The sequence below is a fragment of the Crocodylus siamensis genome, chromosome 10 (assembly GCF_052110815.1).
Source record: "Crocodylus siamensis isolate JL-2025a chromosome 10, ASM5211081v1, whole genome shotgun sequence".
Taxonomy (NCBI): Eukaryota; Metazoa; Chordata; order Crocodylia; family Crocodylidae; genus Crocodylus; species Crocodylus siamensis.
The window spans coordinates 41,412,641-41,432,955 of NC_143404.1; the positions used below are offsets into that span (position 1 = coordinate 41,412,641).

At 47.9% G+C, this 20,315-nt stretch overlaps 1 protein-coding gene across 1 annotated transcript in view; it reads right to left on the reverse strand.

Annotated features, from left to right (window-relative positions):
* Positions 1–20,315, reverse strand: part of LOC149856499 (arf-GAP with SH3 domain, ANK repeat and PH domain-containing protein 1-like) — a 92,695-nt gene that overhangs the window by 38,142 nt on the left and 34,238 nt on the right. The window contains exons 9-17 of the mRNA XM_090064565.1: positions 19,630–19,716; positions 16,029–16,129; positions 14,467–14,536; positions 13,201–13,288; positions 12,242–12,290; positions 11,611–11,774; positions 10,053–10,186; positions 9,349–9,440; positions 6,786–6,972 (exon numbers count right to left, since the gene is read on the reverse strand). Coding sequence (XP_089920691.1) covers positions 6,786–6,972; positions 9,349–9,440; positions 10,053–10,186; positions 11,611–11,774; positions 12,242–12,290; positions 13,201–13,288; positions 14,467–14,536; positions 16,029–16,129; positions 19,630–19,716 — 972 coding nt within the window. The remainder of the gene's footprint in view (positions 1–6,785; positions 6,973–9,348; positions 9,441–10,052; positions 10,187–11,610; positions 11,775–12,241; positions 12,291–13,200; positions 13,289–14,466; positions 14,537–16,028; positions 16,130–19,629; positions 19,717–20,315) is intronic.

The following is a 20,315-nucleotide window of genomic DNA, read 5'->3' on the forward strand; positions in this document are numbered from 1 at the left end:
AATATTAAGTGTTTGTAACCCAGGCGGTACTCCAAGAGGTACCCCCTCTCCAATTGAAGGGATCAAAGCAGGTGCACAAGCGCTGTGGGAGGTGTAGGGACTCTCCTCCCCTATAGAGCAGAGCCATACCACCAATGGGGACATAACCATATACCTTTTAATACTGGGAACATAACAGGCATGAATCAGAGGGTATAGTGGACACTACAATGCCCCAAGGGGGCAGGATTCAACAAAGGTTAGACACTTACAATCACTGAAAAAACAGGGTTAACAAAATATAAAAATCAAACAGCAGAACAAACAATATGGGTTGGTGAAATATAAAAAGGCACAAAATGCAAAATGTCAAATGACAAGGAAACATAGGGCCTTGGTACCTGGAGGGGGAGAAAACAAAATGGCCTCTTTCCACTGCAAAAACATTTGCTTCTTGTTATCTCACCCACTCCATATCACTTCAGCTGGGACTTGAACCCAGATCTCTCACTTGGTAGACAAGAATGCTGCCACACAACCACCACCAGTAGCACTACTCCAGCCTACTAGGGGTCTTGACCTTCCCGGGCCAGAGCCCAGCCTCACGTCGAGCTGTCTGACCTGTGATTGGAAGAGCTGGAAGCAGAGCTGGGAACCCCTCAGGACGCTGCTCAGATCCTTCCTGGAGCTGGGGAGCCTCTCCTGCTGGCTGCAGCCTCTCCTTGGGGAAACTGGAGCCCAGTGGGGAATCTCTCCTGCCGGCCACGTGCCGCGCTGCTGAGGGTCCCACTGCTGCCTGTAGGTCCTGCTCTTTCAGGCTCTTCTGGGTCACTGCTTCTGCCCCACTGGCTCAGCTCTGTGAAGCCCCTTCCTTGTTGTCCCTCACTGGTCTCTCCCCTGAGTCAGCCCACGCTGCCCCTTTTATCCCCTTCCAGGTGACCTAAGGGGCCAATCAGGACATGGGGGGCGGTGAGTCTCTGGGGCCTGATTTGTGCGGAGAGAGAATCTCAAGTCCTCCAATCATCTTTTGCCCTTTCAAAACCCCTGGGCCAGGCCACTGCCAGCCAGCCCGTCACATGTTGTTCCCATTTTCTTGTATGCCTCAGTAAAGACGTTGACAATTGCCTTAAGGTCTGCTTCTGAGTCAGCATACACTACAGTATCATCAGCATACTGGAGCTCATGATTGAGGTTAGGGTGGTCTTGGTTTTGGCTCAGAGTTGGCTGAGGTTAAATAGCTTACCATTCATTTAGTAGTTTAGCTCCACTCTCGCTAGAAGCTTGTTGGTGGTTAGATGTAGCATTGCAACAAGGAATATTGAGAAGAATGTTGGAGCAATGATGCAGCCTTGCTTAACTCCCATTTTAACCTCAAAAGGATCTGCAATAGATCCATTACTGAGAACCACCACTCACATGCCATCATGGAACAGACAAAAAATGGTGACAAATTTTGGTGGCCATCTGTACTTCAGAAGGATCCTTCACAACACTTCTTGGCTGACAGAGTTGAAAGCTTTCATGAGGTCAAAGAAGGCCATGTAGAGAGGCTTATGTTGTTCCCAGAATTTCTCCTAAAGCTAGTGAGTTGGCAAAATCATATTAGTTGTGCCTGTTGATGCCCTAAACCCACACTGAGATTCTAGGAGGAGCTCTTCAGCAAGTGGAAGGAGTCTGTTCAGAAGGATTCTCAGAATGATCTTCCCTGTGGTGGACAAAAGGCTATCCCTCTGTAGTTTCCACAGTCAGACTTTTCTCCTTTCTTGAAGATTGTCATAATCATGGCAGCCCTAAAGTCATCTGGGATTTCCTCATCATTCCAAATCCTTAAGATGAGGGCATGAAGCTGTGATGACGTGAGCTCCTCTGCCCCCTGGTTGAAGATTTCCATGGGGATTCCATCCATTCCAAATGCCTTGTCATTCTTCATCTGCCCCGATGCCTTTCCTTACTTCAACAAGGGTTGGAGTGATTCCGAGATTATCTCTGACTGGATGGAGTTCATAACATTCTCATCAACAACAGAGTCTTAATTGAGACGGTCTTGAAAATGCTTCTTCCAATGGGCATTGATGGCTTCCCTTTCCTTGATTAGGTCTCTTCCAATCTTTAGGTCTCAAGGGGGTTGGTTCCTGAGGGCGCTTGTCCATGTTACACCTTTCCTGTTTCCATGTTACCCTTTTCCTGTGTCCACATGACAAAAATCGCCATTAAGCTAGCTAAATTGCATTTGTGTATCAGGGGTGGGTGGCGGGGGTTGTGTAATTTAAAACACCTCTGACATGTATTATTTTTAGCTCCTGAATTTCTTCCATGAGGGTTATTTTTATTATTTTAAATTTATAATGTGGATCTGACTTATGTCCAAAAATGTGATTTTTTCCTGCTTTGCAACTATTGCACCATCAGGTGCTGCTTGGGTTCACTTGTAAATCCATGGAAGTTCATCTAATTTCTCCTGCGCTGATTCAACCAGGTGCTAATCTTGCAAATTTTTACGGATTATTTTATTACTTATTAGATTAATGAAAAATGAGATTTCCAAAAAAACATGTTCTGCCTTTTCATATGCACCACACTTCTGGCTGTTCTTTTCCCTGCTGTGCTGCTGCCACTTATCAGAGGCGGACAGCCTCAGCTGCATTCTACCCAGACCCCAGACTATTTTTTCCCTACTCCTGCCTGAAGTTGGGAGCACCCCCGCCCCGGTGCTTCCCCCAACAGTGTTGCTGCTTATCACAGAGAGCTGGCCAGCCAACCAGCCTCAGCCTCTTTCCACCCGGACCCCAAACATTTTTTTCCCTGCTCCTGTGTGGAGTTGGGGGCACCCTCGCCCCCATGTTCTCCCCAACAGTGCCACTATCCCCCATCCCCGCTGTGCTGCTGCTTATCATAGTCAGCCGGCCAGTGGGCCAGCCAGCCAGCCTCAGCTGCATTCCACCCAGGCCCCAAACTTTTTTTCCCTGCTCCTGCCCGGAGTTGGGGGCACCCCTGTGCCTATGTTCCCCCCAACAGTGCCACTAGACCCCAACCCCATTGTGCTGCCACTTATCACAGTGGGTCGGCCAGCCAGCCTCAGCTGCATTCCAGCCAGACCCCAAACTTTTTTTCCCCTGCTCTTGCCCAGAGTTGGGTCACCCCCACCCCCGTCCTCCCCCCAACAGTGCGTTATTCCCCACCCCCACTGTGCTGCCACTTATCACAGAGAGCTGGCTGGCCAGCCAGCCTCAGCCTCTTTCCACTGAGACCCCAAACTTTTTTTCCCCAAACCCCCGCTGGCCGGCCAGCCTCAGCCACTGCTATTTAATTCCACTGCCTCCAACTATTTTCATGCTTCTCTTTCACCCCTTTTTGCATTTTTTCAGTTCCAGTAAGCACTAAAGAAACCATACATATCATGGATATTAGTAAGAAGTTGAATCTCCTTAGCTTTGCCTTCCCACCATTTGCCTTCCCACCATTCCTGTCACAGTGAGCTGGCCGGCATTCCTCAAGAAATGTATCTGCTCTTTCTCTACAGCAGAAAGTTTGGATTCCAGATGCAGGAGTACAAGGCACTGTCCAGGCTAGGGCAGATACCCCATATTCATATTGGGTGGTTACTCCTAGAGGTCTTCTCCATAGGAATCGAGAGCATCTCCATCATATTCCACCTGTCTACTACACTAGGTCAAGATGTGCGTCAGTTTCATAGATTCATAGAAGCTAGGGTTGGAAGGGACCTCAACAGATCGAGTCTGACCCTCTGCCTAGGCAGAAAAGAGTGCTGGGGTCAGATGACCCCAGGTAGATGCCTATCCAGCCTTCTCTTAAAGACCCCCAAAGTAGAGCAGAGAACTACCTGAGCCTTGGAAGCCCATTCCAAATTTTGGCCACCCTTACCATGAAGAAATTTTTCCTCATATCTAGCCTAAATTGGCTCTCTGTCAGTTTGTGACCATTGTTCCTTGTTACCCCAAGATGTGCCCTGGTGAACAGCTCATCTCTGATCCCTTGCTGCATCCCCCTGATGAATTTGTAGGCGGCCACAAGATCACCTCTCAGCCTTCTCTTGCAGAGGCTGAAGAGGTCCAGGTCCCTCAGTCTCTCCTCATAAGGCTTGTCTTGTAAGCCGCTAACCATACGAGTGGCCCTCCTCCAGACCCTTTCGAGTCTATCAACATCCTTCAAGTATAGCGCCCAAAACTGGATGCAGCACTCCAAATGCAATCTGACCAATGCCCATAGAGGAGAAGTATTACCTCCTTGGTTCTATTTGTCATACATCTGCTGAGGCGTGATAAAGTGCGGTTAGCTTTGCTGATGATTTCGTCACACTGATGACTCGTGTTCATCTTGGAGTCCACTATGACTCCGAGATCCTTTTCCATTTCTGTGCTGCTGAGTGGGTCGCTTCCTAGCCAGTAGGTGTGCTGGATATTTTTGCACCCTAGGTGCAGCTCTCTGCACTTGTCCTTGTTGTACTGCATCCTATTGTGTACTGCCCACTTTTCTAACCTGTCCAGGTCTGCCTGCAATCACTCCCTACCCTTCAGAGTGTGCACTGCACCCCACAATTTAGTATCATCCGCAAACTTGGACAGAGTACACTTCACACCCACATCCAAGTCACTGACTAAGCTATTGAAGAGTACAGGTCCAAGGACCAAACCCTGCGGGACCCCAATACCAACATCCTTCCAGGTTGATACCGACCCGTCTACTACCACTCTCTTGTGTGACTGCTAAGCCAATTTACCACCCACTGGACTGTGTAAACATCTGTCACAGCCTCTTAATTTATTTATGAGAATGGGATGAGAGGTCTTGCTAAAATCCAAGAAAACAACATCCACCTGTACTCCTGCATCTAAGCATTTTGTGACCCTGTCATAAAATAAAACCAGATTGGCCAGGCATGATCTACCTGCTACGAATCCATGCTGGTTGCCCTGCTGCATTATTTTTCCTTCTGGACTCCGACAGATATGATCCTTCATAATTTTTTCAAAGACTTTTCCAAGCATGGAGGTGAGACTAACTGGCATATAATTATTTGAATCCTCCTTCCTACCCTTTTTAAAAATAGGAACTACATTGGCCCTTTTCCAGTCCTCCGGGACCTGACCCGAGCACCACAAGCACTCAAACAGCCGTGCCAGTGGTTCTGCTATGACACCAGCCAATTCCTTCAGTACTCTCAGATGCAGCTCATCTGGGCTCGCTGACTTAAACATATCCAGTCCATCCAAGTAACTCTGCACCAAGTCAGTGTAGACAGTTGGTGGGCTGGTGTCCCTCTGATGCCCATCTAAGAACCTATTAGGAGACTTATCTCGAACCCTGTTCAAGAACACCGAGGCAAAAAACTCATTGAATAGCTCAGCCTTGCCCCCCCTGTCTGTTACTAATTTCTCCTTCTTGTTCAGTAGGGGTCCTATGCTGCCCTGAACCACACTTTATGTTGTCTTTAATTTGCATTGCCAGCCTCAGCTCTGTAGTTGCTTTGGCCTTTCTAACTGCCTCTCTGCAAGTGCAGGCCAAGTAGGTAGACTCTTCCTCAGTAGCCCCCCACCCCCTTCCACCACTTGTATGCCTTCTTTTTTGCCCTTAGGCTCCCCTGGATTTCCCTGTTTAGCCAAGGAAGTTTTTTGGCTCCTTTCCCCCTTTTTCCTCATTTGGGGATTGTCTCCCTTTGCACCGAAGGATTGCTTCCCTTAGGAACGACCAGCCTTCCTGGACTCCCATCTCAACAATACGCTTATCCTGCAGTGCGTCATTGACTAAATTCCTAAGCTCACTGAAGTTAGCCTTCCTAAAGTCAAGCACTTCCACCCTACTAGTTCTACCAAATAGACTAGATTTTTTAATTTATCCACTTTAAATGAAAAGACATTGATGTTTCTGTTTTGATTATTCCCTTTTTGCAGGGAAGTGAGTGGTAAAGACTCACACGAGAGTGTTGTGCTTGTAATCTCTCCTCTCAACATGATTTTGCAGTTTTTTTGGAAATCCTTTAAGTTTCTCCTGAGAAAGGGGAATGTAGTAGTAAGAGTTAACTCCCTTCCTCAGGGCTGACATGATGGCATCAACAGGATGTTGTCAGCCATGTTTGTGTCTCTGTGTTAGTTGCAATAAAGCCCTTTTGAGAACAAGAAGTCTCCCAGCCTTTTTCTGATCTATGAGATAGCACAAATGGATTTTTGGGGACTCGAGAAGGGTGGAATAAAATCACACTTAGGTGACTAAGTCCATTTATGCTCCTAATAGGTGAAACAAGCTGGCCCTGTGTGTGGAGCAACTTGCCTTGACACACAGGGTGGTCTTTAAGGCATTTCTAATATGTACACCATGGACTGCTCTCCCCAATCTATTGTGGTTGGAAAAAAATAGCAGTCAGAGCATAAGGCAGGGAAAGAAACAAAACAGGTAATAAAGAAATCACATATCCCCCAAGAGACTGGACTTCCTGCCAGGTTAGGTGGAGGTCTTGCCCCTATACGTCCCATAGAATGCCAAGTTAGGCACAGGAATAAAAGGACCAAGGGAAAAGAACTGACCCGACCCATTGGTAAGAAAAACTAGGCCCTTACAGCTGTGGCCTGGACCCTGAGAACAAAGTCCCTATCAGGAGGGTGAGGCTCCTCCCCCTATGCTTGTACATCCTCCTTATTGAGAATACCACTAACCCCATGCTTGTCTCACCTACTTCAGTGCCTTGTGGGCCATGTTCCCATCTGCACACATACTGCACTGCCACTACCTGAACTATGCATTTTCCATTGAATCTGGGTCTTCTGTTGCAACCACAGCAGGGCCAGACTCACCTCTATAGGCTCCAGAACAGGTTCATTTAAATCCATCTTTTCAGCATAGGCCTGGAGAAGCGTGAATATGTCCTTTGACCTGATGGCTTTCTGCAACCCCCGATGCAGGACAGTTGAGCTCCCGCTGCTCCTCTTAGCATATTTCCTCTCAGCATATTTGGAAATGATGTAATCCTTCCGAAGGGCCCTGGAGGGAATCAGTATTAGGGAACAAATAAGAATTCTCACAGAAGGCCCCTCCATCATGAGTATTCCTGCTGCAGGTCTGGTCAAAGCAGACACAGGCCTGAAGCCGAGGTGCCCAGTTAACCACCTGAGGGGCAGTGTTCTCATCCTTATCTGTTCCTCTTGTTCCCCTGCTTTCACCTCAATCCTGCTCTAGCAAATCTGCTAACTCTACTAATATCTAGGTAGCTTTCTTAAAGCCCCAGCTCCTTGAGCCAGGTAATTACAGAAGAACTTTAGCTTTCATTAAAAAATATATCAATTTGTAGCCCTCATAGCTGTACAGAACAGCTGGAAAACATAGCTCAAAGGTGACATCAACCTGAAGGCAAAAAAAATGAATAAAACCTCCCTATTTGTGTAATCAAAAGATTTTTTTAAGACCATTTCATAATATTTTGGGCTTGACACAGTTTTTGATCACTTTGATAAAGTAGCACTATCCTGGGCTACACTGACATTGTCCTGATTGTTAATGCAGCCTTCCAGAGCCTTATTAATTTCACTGTATAGCACCAGAACTGGAATCAAATCTAAGGTGCAATAGGAATGGGGTAGGGATGGGAGAACAGAGAATGCCACCACACCCTCCCCTGCAACCTCCCATCAAATAGCTGTTCCAGGGGTTTTCCCCAGGGATAACTTCAGCAGTTCTTTAATAATAGAAGGTAATGATGGAGACACCTATTTATTTTCCAGCATTTTGTCTCATCTAGTTTCAAATATCCCAAATCATAGGACTCCTGTCCAGTTCCCTGAGCATCTTCTTGCATATCCTATGGGAGGCAGGGTTTACTGAGAGTCAGTGGGCATTTACCCTCTCCAGACTTCATCACCCTTAGTCTCAGTTATGCCTCATAGATTAAACTAACAATCTCCTGCCTTAGAGTGAGCATGACATGGTTTCTACCCTTCCTTACAAATAGCATCTCTTGCACCCTGATTATTGTTAATGCTCTGCAAGGACTTCTTCCTGGCTATTTATGTCTTACTGACAGAGAAATGCCTAGAGATGAATGCAGTATTCATAGAGCAGAAGGGAGAATTTATTTGATCTTAATGTTCACTGAAATATTGCCTTGCATTTTCCAAACTGGACTTTGTATTATTTTTTTCCTCCTGTTTCCATTCCCTTTGTAGGGATTTCTGCCTTCATACCTGTTTGAGCCAGTTCCTGATTTACGGCCTGATTCAAACCCGTGCTGCTAAAATTGTCAAGTTCTGCCATTCCAATTTAACAGCATCCTGTGTGCCACTCAGCAATACAGCCATTTGGCAATACAGGGCACAGGAACCTGGGCCTGGGATATGATCTGAAATATCATTATTGTGGAATTCCTTCTCTCCTCCAGATGATATCTGAAGATCTTGCACTCACATCTCTACAACTGTATGTGAGCGCTTCTCATCAATGATGTTTTCAAGTGTGTTCAATATTCTAGTTGCTCCCATTGACATAAATGGAAATATATCACTACAATTAATGGGGACTGGTTACCTAATCCCCAAAGAAGTTTTGAAAAACTCATATCCATCCTGCCACCACTATAGGAGCTTCTCCCCTGACAATTCTTCTTTGTGATATACCTATTCTCTCTTGCTCTTCAGCTCACCTTTACTATCTCAGGCCAAGCAATTCACTCATTCTACCTTCTGCAAGTTCTCACCCACTTCACCCCAGCACTTTCTCTGTAGTGATGAGTTTTTTCCAGTGCTGAGTGCCCCTTGTCCTGCTTTTGCAGCATGATACTTCTGCTTTGGTGATTCCTTTGGCTTTGGCTCTCCCTCTAGTTTTCCACTTCTGGTACAAGGATTCTTCCTCTAACCTTCACTACGCTTTGAGCACCCCCCTTGTGAAATCCTATTGACTGCTTTTGGTCCCTCCCATCCCCTTAAAGAAATTGAGGCCCTTTTGGCCGAGCAGGAGCTAAGAGCAGGAGCTTTTAGACTGTGGTGCTGTTCTCTGTATTATATATTACAGACATGCTTGTGAACCCTAAGCGGAGCTGGAGCTCTGTGCAAACACTCAGGGCAACAGCCTGCTGCCCAAGAAGCCGTATCTAAGCCTGTGCCCTAGGAGAGAACACAGTTACTTGTGATAGCATAGCATGAGATCCCAAACAGCCCAAATTGTTGAGCATGCCTGGTTTCATACATTCTACTCTTGTACAACTGTCCATTGCTGGAGGACCCTGGGCATCTGTCCTTAGAAATAGGACATAGAGTACATTCAAATGGGAGGTCAGAGTGCAGGGGAGTGGGTAAATCTCTACAAGGCCCCATACTTAATTTATGAAGCAGGTGAGGGCTGGCTTGGGACTCCTGAGAAGGAACTTACATATCACTGTGTGTCGCTGGCTTCAGTGAAGAGCTGGGAAGATTGGCTTCCACGATGTTATTAAAACCAGAATTACCAATATTCTTAGCCAACTGCAAAACAAACAAGCTAGAGACTAGTTGATTCAATATACTGCAAAGCTGAAGCATGTGCCAGCTGCAAGGGGGTATGGAGACCTGGGGAATCAGGGATGTGGCAATCCCTAGCATAGGGACCCTAACTCCTCTGTAAGGTGCAGTGAAGCTCCAGTGCATATTATTCGTGTTTGTGCTCTCAGCAAGCCACTACCGAAGGTTTGCAAGCCCCTTAGGTAGCCCAAAACCTGTATTTCTAGCTGTAGAGCATCTACTAAGCTGGCAGAAGCAGATAAGGCATCAAGAGGTAGCAAAGGGATACCTGAGTTGGTGACTTTACCCCCAGGACCCCTCTAACATATGGCTCTTATCTCTTCCCCTCTCCCAGTACCAGTGCTATACCCTCATCATCAACTAACGTCCCATCCTGGTTTAGAGACATGGCCCTGATTGATCTTTCTGCCAATGACTAGTAACCTTGATCCACCACCAGCTTGCCATTGTCAACACTATAACACCCCCTCTCCCACAGCTGCCAATGTCCCCCCATCTCTTCCCCCCCACCATTCAATGCACTTCTATATGAGAACTAGCAACAGTAGACTGGAAATTATACAGGCAGCTCCCTACCAAGAGCTCAGAGGTTGCCAGTTTATCCAGGGACAGTGACTGGATGCGAGAAAGGTGCACACCCATCTCCCGGTGAATACCAGAGCACTCAATGCAGATCAGGATGCCCAGGTTAATGGAGAGCCAAGTGGGATCTGTTAGGGCGACACCGTGTTGCTGACGTTAGTATGAACCTCGAGCCCAAAATACCAGATAGCCATAGCATAGGTCAAGTGACGGCCAACCACTCAACCTCCAAGAACTGTCTCCCAATCCTGTGGCCCCATCCCAATTATCAGTTGTGGTGAAAATGATGCAAAAGGGAATGAAAGTAAAAACTGGCATGGAGAGTGAGGGACCAATTCTGTGTCCCAACCCAGAGGTCTGCAGCAGTCCTCAGCAAGGGACAGATGAGCATTGGGAAGCCCTTGCCAAGCCTAGAACCAGTCTAGCCAGCTTCTCCTTTTTCCTCCATGCAGTCTCTGGTGTTAAGGGAAGGAATAGATAGAGTTCAATGTGCTTGGATGGTTCCTTTGGCTATGGATAGGCAGTAGATATAGCTTGGGGAGGCCAGGGGTGGCAGAGAACTTGAAACAGACTCAGCTCATTGCCAGCTGGCCAGAGCCAAGCATCCATGCCAGAGAGAGGAATGTGAGAACATTATAGGGGAAAGCACATGTCCCTGAGCCATGAGAACTGTGAGGTCTTGGATCTGGCTGTACAGAATGGGTCACATCTTCAGAATGGGGAGTTCTTTGTGTAGCAAAGCTTTCAAAGTTATTTGAACTGATTTTAGTGGTTTGCAAAGTAATCTGAATCCCTTTTAGTGGCAGTGGAAAGGACATTCCCTGTGGTCCTCTTCAGTCACTGCCACATTTCTGCTGTTGGTGTATGGAAGTGGATAGGCATGCAGGCCTAGCTGTCCAAATGCTGTGGCTGTAGATGATGGGATCACTATAATTCTGAGGAGCAGTGCTATCAGAAATTTAGGGCTCCCACACACCCAAATATACAAGGTCCACAGAGGCTGCCTGGCCATTACTACAAAGGGCGCTAGAGCTCTGAGAGGGCATAAAACCACTCACTGAGCTTTAAAGGTTTTTAATACTCCTGGAGCTTCCCAGCTGGAGAGAGGTTGTTTTTTCACAGAAATGTCATCTCATTCTGTGCTGCTGGACATTGAGATGTGGGCCCTCTTCCTGGCTTGCACTCTAACTCATTCTGTCCTCTCTGTGTCTCAGTTTCCCCCTCTGGGAAATGGGGCCAGCTCTGAGGATGCTTGACAGGAGTTAGAACTTGGATTATTTTCATGCCTGTGCTCCTGCACAGACAGCCAGTTCGGGACAAAGTGAAAGTACTCCCACTGGAAAGAACACTTCTTGTTCCACATACGCCCATTACAGTGTTTGGTGGAGAGTAGCACAAAGCAGTTTGGGGACTGATGACGGCCAAGTGTGGGTGGGAAGAGGGAGGCCAATGGCAGGAGTGATGGTAGCTTCCACGCCAGAGTTGGGGAAGTGCCTGACTGTGCAGGACCTGTGCATGTCCTTCATTCTGAACAAAACCCCTGCACTCTTACCTGGTGAAGAACAGTCACAGCAGGCCCTGTTCCCTGGCAGGCACTTTATCTCCTCAATAATGGCCCTTGTCAGCTCTTCCATACTGTTCTCTCCACTCCCATGGCCCCTGTTGAAGGTCACATTCAAAGCCTCCTCCTTGCTGTTGCTGAGAACAGAAATCCAGCTGCACAAAGGAGGGAATTGATGTTGTTAGAGGGATGCTTCTGCTCCCTGCCCTGCCTGGAGAGCTCATCTTGCAAGGACATGCTCAGCGAGCATCAGGAATGCAGCATGTCTCTGTGCTTTAGTGCACAGGGGGAGGGTGGCCATATAGCAAGGCCTCTACCCTAGGCTGTAGCTCCACACGTTTTATAGTGCAGGGCAGGTTGAAGTAGGAAATCATAGAATTGGAAGGGACCTCATGGCTCCTCTGGTCCACACCCCTTAATAAATGTGCTAATTTCTATACCATCCCAGGTCAAGTGCTACCTCCTAGGGGGTAGGGAGGACATAGGACAGTGTGTAAAAAGCACAGATTTTATGGTCCAACTCCTGTGGCATATAAGGAGTAGAATGGTCCAAAAAGCTTGCTTCCAGGAACCCTTTGTCCCTTTTACTGGCAGATTCGTCAGCCACCACTCCAGGACTTACGCAATACATTCCTGTTCATCCTCCGCCAAAAAGTGGTACGTACGATTATCTGAGACACACAAAACCATTTATGTTTAGTACTTAAAGAACCCAGCTGAGAAAGGGCTTATTTTTTATAAAGAGCCTTAAAGTACTGCTGAAAACTGGTCCCCGGTGTTTCCAAGACAGTGGTGTGCAGGATGCAGACAGTGGACATTGCTAAGTTAATCCATTGCTAAATTAACCCATGCAAGCAAACCACCTGTGCTAATACGCTGTCTGCAACCTCTTGCCCCCTTCCCAGGACTGTCTCACTCTGTTTCTGTCCAGGGTATGGTGGTGCGACCTTGGAGTAGCCAGCTGCAAAACAGCATAAAGACCACAGGTTTGTTCTGGCCTGTATGCCCCATGGTCTCAGTAGCCTGAGGCTGTGGCAGTGCCACCTAGTTGAGATACCCTCAGCTGCTCTATTAATTCTTCCTCACACCACAGTCCATCTCAGAAACTACCCCTGGCATTGTCCCTTCCTAGGAGTGTATAAGAGACAGGATGTTGTGCAATGATTCTGAGTACTGGCATGATACCAGTAAATATTGTCTGCTCTTGGCTAAACTCCTGCTCTTAGAATGGGAGTTGTACTGCACCTCCCTTTACATCTTTCCCACATTAGGGCAGTGCTACATATTCTTTACAGACACTCAGTGTGTGCATCTTTCTTGCTAATTCCAATGTTTAGTTCTTCTTTTGTAACACTGCCCCAGCTCTGCATTTGTCAGGTAGTTTGGGATAATACTTCAGAATAGTAACTAACAAGCCTACGCCATATGCTGGGTCAGGCTTAGAAGTGTCAAACAATATGTCACCACCACCCCTTCCAAGCATACAGTTGTCTCTGGGATGCAGGATCATTTTGACTTGGGAAGCTGCCTGCTTCTCTGCACTTTTCCCTGAGGAAGTGCAAATTAAATGACAGGACTTACGTGAAATGAGATCAAAGCACTTCCTGTCATCCAAATTTGGCTTCACTTGGCAAGTGAGCAAATTTAGTTTGGCTGGTGAACGGTGCAGCTAATGAATGAAAGAAAGAAGCCTCAGTACTTGCAGCATTACTCAGAAAGTACTCTTTATGGCAGGCCCTTTTTATGCAGGTCAGATCATGGTGTTAGTCCCCAGGGTCTCACGTCACTAACTTCCCCAGGAACCCAATTACTCTACCCTTGCTGCTGCCTACATTAATAATAATGGATGGAATGGCAGCAATAACCTTTCAAATCTAGATGCGCCCCCGCTTCATGTAAGCACTCAAGCCAGGCAAGGACCTTGTGTGCTTGCCTTCAACTTGCCTAGGGCACAGGGATTTAGGACTCAATAGAAAGACTGCAGCAGGGTCAAATGAAGCCACTGGACTCTGTGGATAAGTAAGTATTAACCATCTGCTCTGACCCTGCACAAACCCATGGACAGAATCTGGCAGTTCCTCAGGTTCTCTATGCACTATTGGAAGGCAGGGCACGGTGTGGCACCTTATAGAGTAACACATCTAACTACCTTTCTCCTTGCCAGTGATTCTCAGTTGGGGTGCTGCAGTACCCTGGGGTGCCACAAGATGCCTTTAAGGGTGCCATACTGCCCACCTCCTGAGGAGGTAATTGCTCTCATCCCCTCATCTGGCGTCCTGCATCTTCCCCAGCAATCCCAGCAGTGCTTTTAGATGATCCTTTGAAGATTACTGCCATTGCTGTCCTCCTCTGCCCTCCTCTGCCTTCCAAGAGCCTCTGTGGCACCTGCCACCATGCTCCCAGCTGCGGGTCAGCAAGCAGATAGGTGGGTGAATATGGAGCCAGAGCTGCACTTTGCAGCTTGGCTTGTCTGCCTTGCTCTTCCCATACTCCCAGGGCCAACCAGAGGGGCTGTGGAGCAGTTGCTGGCAAGTAAGACCCTGCAGGAGCAGCCTCATGGCAGGGACTACCTTGGCCTTCTCAGGTACAGACTGGGGGTTGGGAAGGGAGCAGACCATGAAAACAGCATAACATAACAGGGTCAGATCCTGTTCTACCACCCTAGCCTGGCACCAGCTAAAGCAGTGCTTCTCAACCTCCACATCCTTTCTGAATTTAGATTCTAGCTCAGTTATTCCCAATTGGGAAATTCAGACAAGTTATGGAAGGGTACCTTGAGGCTAAAAAGGTTGAGAACCACTGCTTCATGCACTATGTGGTGAAAGTGACAAAGGCACCAATCCCTACCGTGCTGTGAGAGATGGTCAGATAGCCATTCCTGACAGTGCACTTCCTCTTCTGCCAGACCTTTCTCAGCCTGAAAATTAATATACAATTTTGTATTTAAAAAGAAACCTGAACTCAACCAGGCAGACCAGCTTACCAAAATAATTAAAGCAATGACTCACACAATTGAGGGCAGTAGGAGTTGAGATGAGGGAGGTAGCAGGTCTGAGGCCACTGTTAATTCTTCTGGCACAATGGGATGACTAAGTCTGTTGAGGTTTGCAGAAGGAGTTCTTGGCTTATGCTGAGCTAAATGTGATCAGTTGCTACTGATAATAACTTGTGGGGAGAGGCAACATAACCCTTTATTGGGCTCAATATATAGAACATCTTCCTAAGGGATGTCTATACCAGACCTGCACAGCTGACTGCTAACTCCAGGCCACTCAACTCCCATTCCATTCTAGCTACAGGAGTTGCACAGCAAACATCCAGGGCTATTCATTGTACTCTGCCACTTCCACCACTAGGGTAGGCCTCTCAGACCAGCTTTCCCCAGACTATATCACACTGCAGAAGTGAGGTAAACCTGCTTGCAGATGTTACGTCATCTGGAAAACAGACTAATCATTATCAGAGTCCCCATGTTGAGGGTGATTAGTAGACTGCTGGTGCAACAGACATGTGTCAGTCTGTGGTTTCAAAATAAAGCCTTTTATTTTATGTAATACTTTGTTCTTGCTGTTAAGATTAAACATTACTTTGTTTCAGAGGCTTTTTAGTATCATAAGATCACAGTTCCTGAAAGGAAAAACTGTAGGTACTGATTAAACCCAGACCAGCTTGGCAATCACATTTGCTTGACAGGGTTCAGCAGGCTGAGGACCATGTCTGAGAGCGGTGAAGTCACCAGATTCCAAACCTGAGAGGTGAAAGATTAAGGCAGGACTACTGCAGGAAATAGTCTCTAAAGAAACCCAGAGAGCACAACTAGCCCTGGCCCATAATGAAAGAGATGATTTATCTGCATTCTCCAATGCCCCATTTTCTCTCTCCTTTGAATCTCTGTCCTTCCAATATTTTCCACAAAGGTATTAGTGCAGGTTTCTGGCTGAATCCCATTTTATTATTTTCTATTGGGTTTTACATTTTCTAGGTCCATATACAACATTTCTCAGCCACTGCTGGAATCTGCAAACCCATCAAGGTGCTTTACAAGAGCTCAGTACAAGAATCTTATCTACAGAGAGCAACTGAAGGCATGTGAAAGTGAAAGTATCACAGCTGGCCAGTGACAGACTGGGAAAAAAAACCTCAATTCCCTTCTTTTGGCTTTATCATCTGGACCATGCTGCTGACCATAAGCCTAATCCCCACAGAGACTGTCTCTAGTCTCTCCTACATGGTATTTTCTATTTGTTTGTTTATGCTCCTCCCAGTATTTCTTAGTGCAAAAAGTGCTGCTTCTTTCTGAAAAAACAGATGCATCCTGGTGGAAATGTAATATCAAGGTCAGCTCAGTGGCCTAGGCAGAGGGACAACTTCTGTGCTTTGCAGTGAAGACAAATGGTTCGTACACTTACCCATCACTTTTCTTAAAGAGGTTTCCTGATTTCTCAGTACCGTATGTCTTGTTCCCTTGTAGCTGATGCATGTTATACACTAGTTGCTTGCTCACAGAATCCTAGCAAACAGAAAGAGACCATCATAAGGCTATATCCATCTCTCCAGGAAAAAAATGCCCTGACAGAGAATTCTTCAGACTGGCATTCTGTGAAAGGTTCTGTACAAGCATGAGATATGGCAGCGACCCAGTCTGTGGTAAACACACACATGACAGACCAGTACCTGTCACAAGTCACACTATGGCAACAGTCAATTCAGCAGTACTGCCACATAACATAGATGGGACATAAGGGTCAGATAGCTCCCCGCTGGTGCCAAGCCCTTGGGCAAAAGTGTCTGAAAGCCATTCCTTCTAAATAGCTGTCAGTAATCTCTGTGATATGAGGTGGGGGAACACAAATGCCATCAGAATGGGCCCCCCCTTGAGCAGCTTCATCAGAGAAGTAGGTGGCAGAGAGGGCCTCAGGAGAAGAGAGAACCAGATTCTTAGTGTGATACTTGGGAAAGGAGGCTCAGCTGCCTGGGCGCTAGGTCCAGGGAGCCAGCCGAGGGTGAGGAGATGGAGGGGGAGGCAGAGAGCATTTTCAGAAGAGCTCACCCAAGCCCTTGCAGTGCTCCACATGGGACTGAGCCCCACCCAGGGCAGCCTGTGCCATGCTCTTACCCATGCCTGCCTGCCCAACCCACCTCAGCCCCAGCCCTGACCAGCACACAGCTTCTGCTAGGGCTGTTCCTGGTGCAGCTGCAGCAGGCCAGACTCTCTGCTCCCTTTGTCTCCAGCAGGAGCTGCCTAGCTAAAGCTTTTGCCGCATCTGCCCACCCAGACTGGCACAGCAGGGGCAGAAGTGGGAGGATGAGCTGCCACTGAAAGCTTCAGCCAGGCAACTCCTGCTGGAGGTGAGGGGAGCACAGCAGCACTGAAAACAGCAACCTCCCCAGAAGCTGCATGCACTGATCAGGGTCCAGGCCAGTGAAAACAGGCTGGAACACAGCACAGGCCACCCCAGCAGGAGTGGCTGAGGCTTGGCCCCATGCTGAACACCGTAGGCCAGATCCACGGTGGCAGGCAGGATCAAGCTTGCAGGTCATATTTTGCCCACCTCTGATCTAGAAGCACCAGCCAGTGTGGGGTGGGAGTGGGGCAGTGGGGGGAAAAGTTGAGGAACTTTTGCTAAATGAGAGAGGAGCTGACATAGGCAGTTGGAAGGGGGCATAGTGGAGCCTCACCATATGAATGTTGAAAGTTTCTTCTCCCCATTCCCAAACTCCCTTTGTGTCCCCTCCCCTTCTTTTCTTCTCACAGCCTCCAACAGCCCATATGACATCATGGTACCATAGGATTCTGCAGCTCTCTCTTGCCTTGTCCCTGGCTTACAGTGCAGTCCGCGATCTCCCCTCTGTGACACAGCATGGCTCAGCCTGGGGATTCTGGCCACTCCAGGCTGCTGCCCACTGGCTCTAACAGTCTCCTTGGAGGCTGAGAGGAAGGCACCAGCCAGGCTGTGCAGGAGGCAGCTGCTCAACATATGCCAGTGAAGTGGCAAGCCTAAGGCTGGTGACCAGAGCAACACCTCAATCTTAAGCTACTCAGGTGATGCAGAAGAGCCTCATCACAAACTAGGGCCCTTGTGGAATGGGGAAAGCACGCAATGGCAAAACAGAAGATGCAGGGAGGATATGCCCTTCAGTTTCTATTCTCTTTCTGTACTGGGGAAAACAGGCAGCAGCATCTGGAGTTTGGAATCAAGCTTTTTCCACGCACACTAAATCTGACCCACCACCCCAAATGACAGCAAGGCTCTCAGTGTGCTCTGCAAGGCTGTGGATAGAACTAGAGCTGGGGCAGGCAAAGTCCAACCTGCAGGAGACTCCATTTCCCAGCAGACCCTGCTTGCACTGCTGTGGCCAGTTTCCATGGAGACCCCAGCAGCATCCAGTGTGGCTGAGGAAACCCCAGAATGGACCTCCCTCCCTTGCCTTCTTCCCCTCCCATCCTGGGTCAGCATTAGAGCTGGGGGGAAATGGGGTGGAGAGGCTGCAGAGACAGCCTCTCTCCCTGGATTGGCTCTCCCACCCTCCTGAACCCAACAGTTAACTTCTGCTGGGTCAGGAGGATCAATTTAACTCATGGCACTTTCTGTGAAGTGCCATGAATTAGAAGCACCAGCCAGTGTGGGGTGGGAGTGGGGCAGTGACAGCACAGGGCCATGGTTTCCATGGAAACCAGCACCAGCTCCACAGCAGCTCCCTGTCCTGCCACATGCTCAGCCAGTGCTATGGGGACAGTCTCCGTGGAACACCTGGCTTTGCGCTGTCACAGCTCTGCTGCCGCTGGGGGTGTCCATGGAAACTGGCTGCAATGATGAGGGCAGCAGCTGCTGGGAAATGAAGTTCAGCTGCTGGCTGGATCTGCCATTTTGCCCACCCTGAGCTAGAGCTTTACAGCCTCTTCAGATCCAATCAAAGAAAGTTGCTTGTCCCAAAAAAGCCTTAGAATGCAGACAGAAGTACAGCTCCCAGGTCTTACTCACGGCACTTCACAGAAAGTTCCATGAGTTAGATCGATCCTCCTGACCCAACAGAAGTTAGTTGTTGGGGTCAGGAGGGTGGGAGAGCCAATCCAGGGAGAGAGGCTACATTTCTGCAGCCTCTCCACCCTGTTTCTCCCAAGCATTAATGCTGACCCAGGATGGGAAGGGAAGAAGGCAAGGGAGGGAGGTCCATTCTGGGGTTTCCCCAGCCACACTGAAGGGTGTGGGGTGTAGACTGGTGCATCAGAGCATACAGAAATGAATAAAGGTGGTCCACTTTGGAGTGTCTTCATTTGAACCCTCAGGCAATAGGAGTTAATTTGTCATGCAATCAGAACACACTGCAGCTTTCAAGGGGCTGATTGCACAACAAATGTAATTTCCATCTGTACCCTTAGTTATCAAGCCTCAGGAACTCTATCCCACAAGGAGGCGCTGCTAGTCTGTGCCCTAAAACCCTGGGGTTGAGCAAACCATGAGAGACAGACTTGCAGCCTTTTGCATGTGTTATTCCCTCCACCAGACCAATAGGTGCTGTTAGGGTGGCCATTCATACGGTTTTATAGAGGACAGTCTGGTTTTCTGGTCCTCTGTCCTCTGCTGGACACCTTTATGTCCTCTATTTTTCAGAGCTCAGTACCCCCCACCGCCCCTGCTGACACCACTGCGGCTGCCTGCAGGAGCTCCCCACTTGGCCCGCCCCCACTGCCAACACCACCACGGCTACCTGCAGGAGCTCCCAACTCACTGCCACCATGCCCCCGCTGCTGACCCCACTACTGGCATCTGCGGGAGTTTGCCATGCCCCCCCAGCCTTGGGAGGCTGGGTGGGCACTGTCCTCTATTCTTGAGGTACCATGATGGCCACATTAGGTGCTGTGCAACACACAAGGGTCTGGATTGGATACTGCTGTTTGGCAACCCACCCTCAATCATCAGAATAGGACTTCTATGGGCCACAAGAAGGTGACTGTTCAGTTCTCTATGGCAGCTCCTGGAATAGGAAAAATTTTTTCATGGTTCTTACCTCTTTCTGTTCCAGCTGCAATGCTGTTTTCAGCTGATCCCGAAGGGAGCACAGCTGCCTCTTTTCTTTTTCCTGCCTTAGCTTCATCTGAAAAACATCACACCATAGTGCTTCCATTAAACAGGAGGGGACTACTATTTATATCTGTCTTTGCATCCCACTCATTTGCTTCCAGAGAGGCAGGTATTTCACTCCCACACTAAATTCCACACTTCAGATTTTCTCATTCCTAAAGGTCACGTCAAACCCCTTAATGAAAAAACATGCCCGTGGGAGGTCTCTCCCATGCAACATCATGGTATGTGGAATGTACTTTCATAACAAAGACCATCTTCACCAGAGGTGCTCACAAAGAAATATCTGTAGGAGAGGGGAAAAGTAGCATCACCCCAATGCACAGAGTTTTTTTCAAGAGAAGTGGAGGATGGGGAGGGATTTATAGAAGGCATTGAAAGTTCAGTGGCATTGTATCAAAGTTTCATTTGCTATGGAATATTATCATTACAACATCCTACAGTGTAACACTCATTACAGTCACCTTTTTAGAGGGTTCAATAATTAACAGTTAATGGATCAAAAGCTCAGTTTGTCAGAAAACCACAATTATTTTCAACCTGCCTCTGGAGGCATTCAAGGTAAAGGGCCATGTTTCTTGTTAAAGAAAGACAAAAACTCCCACACTCCAG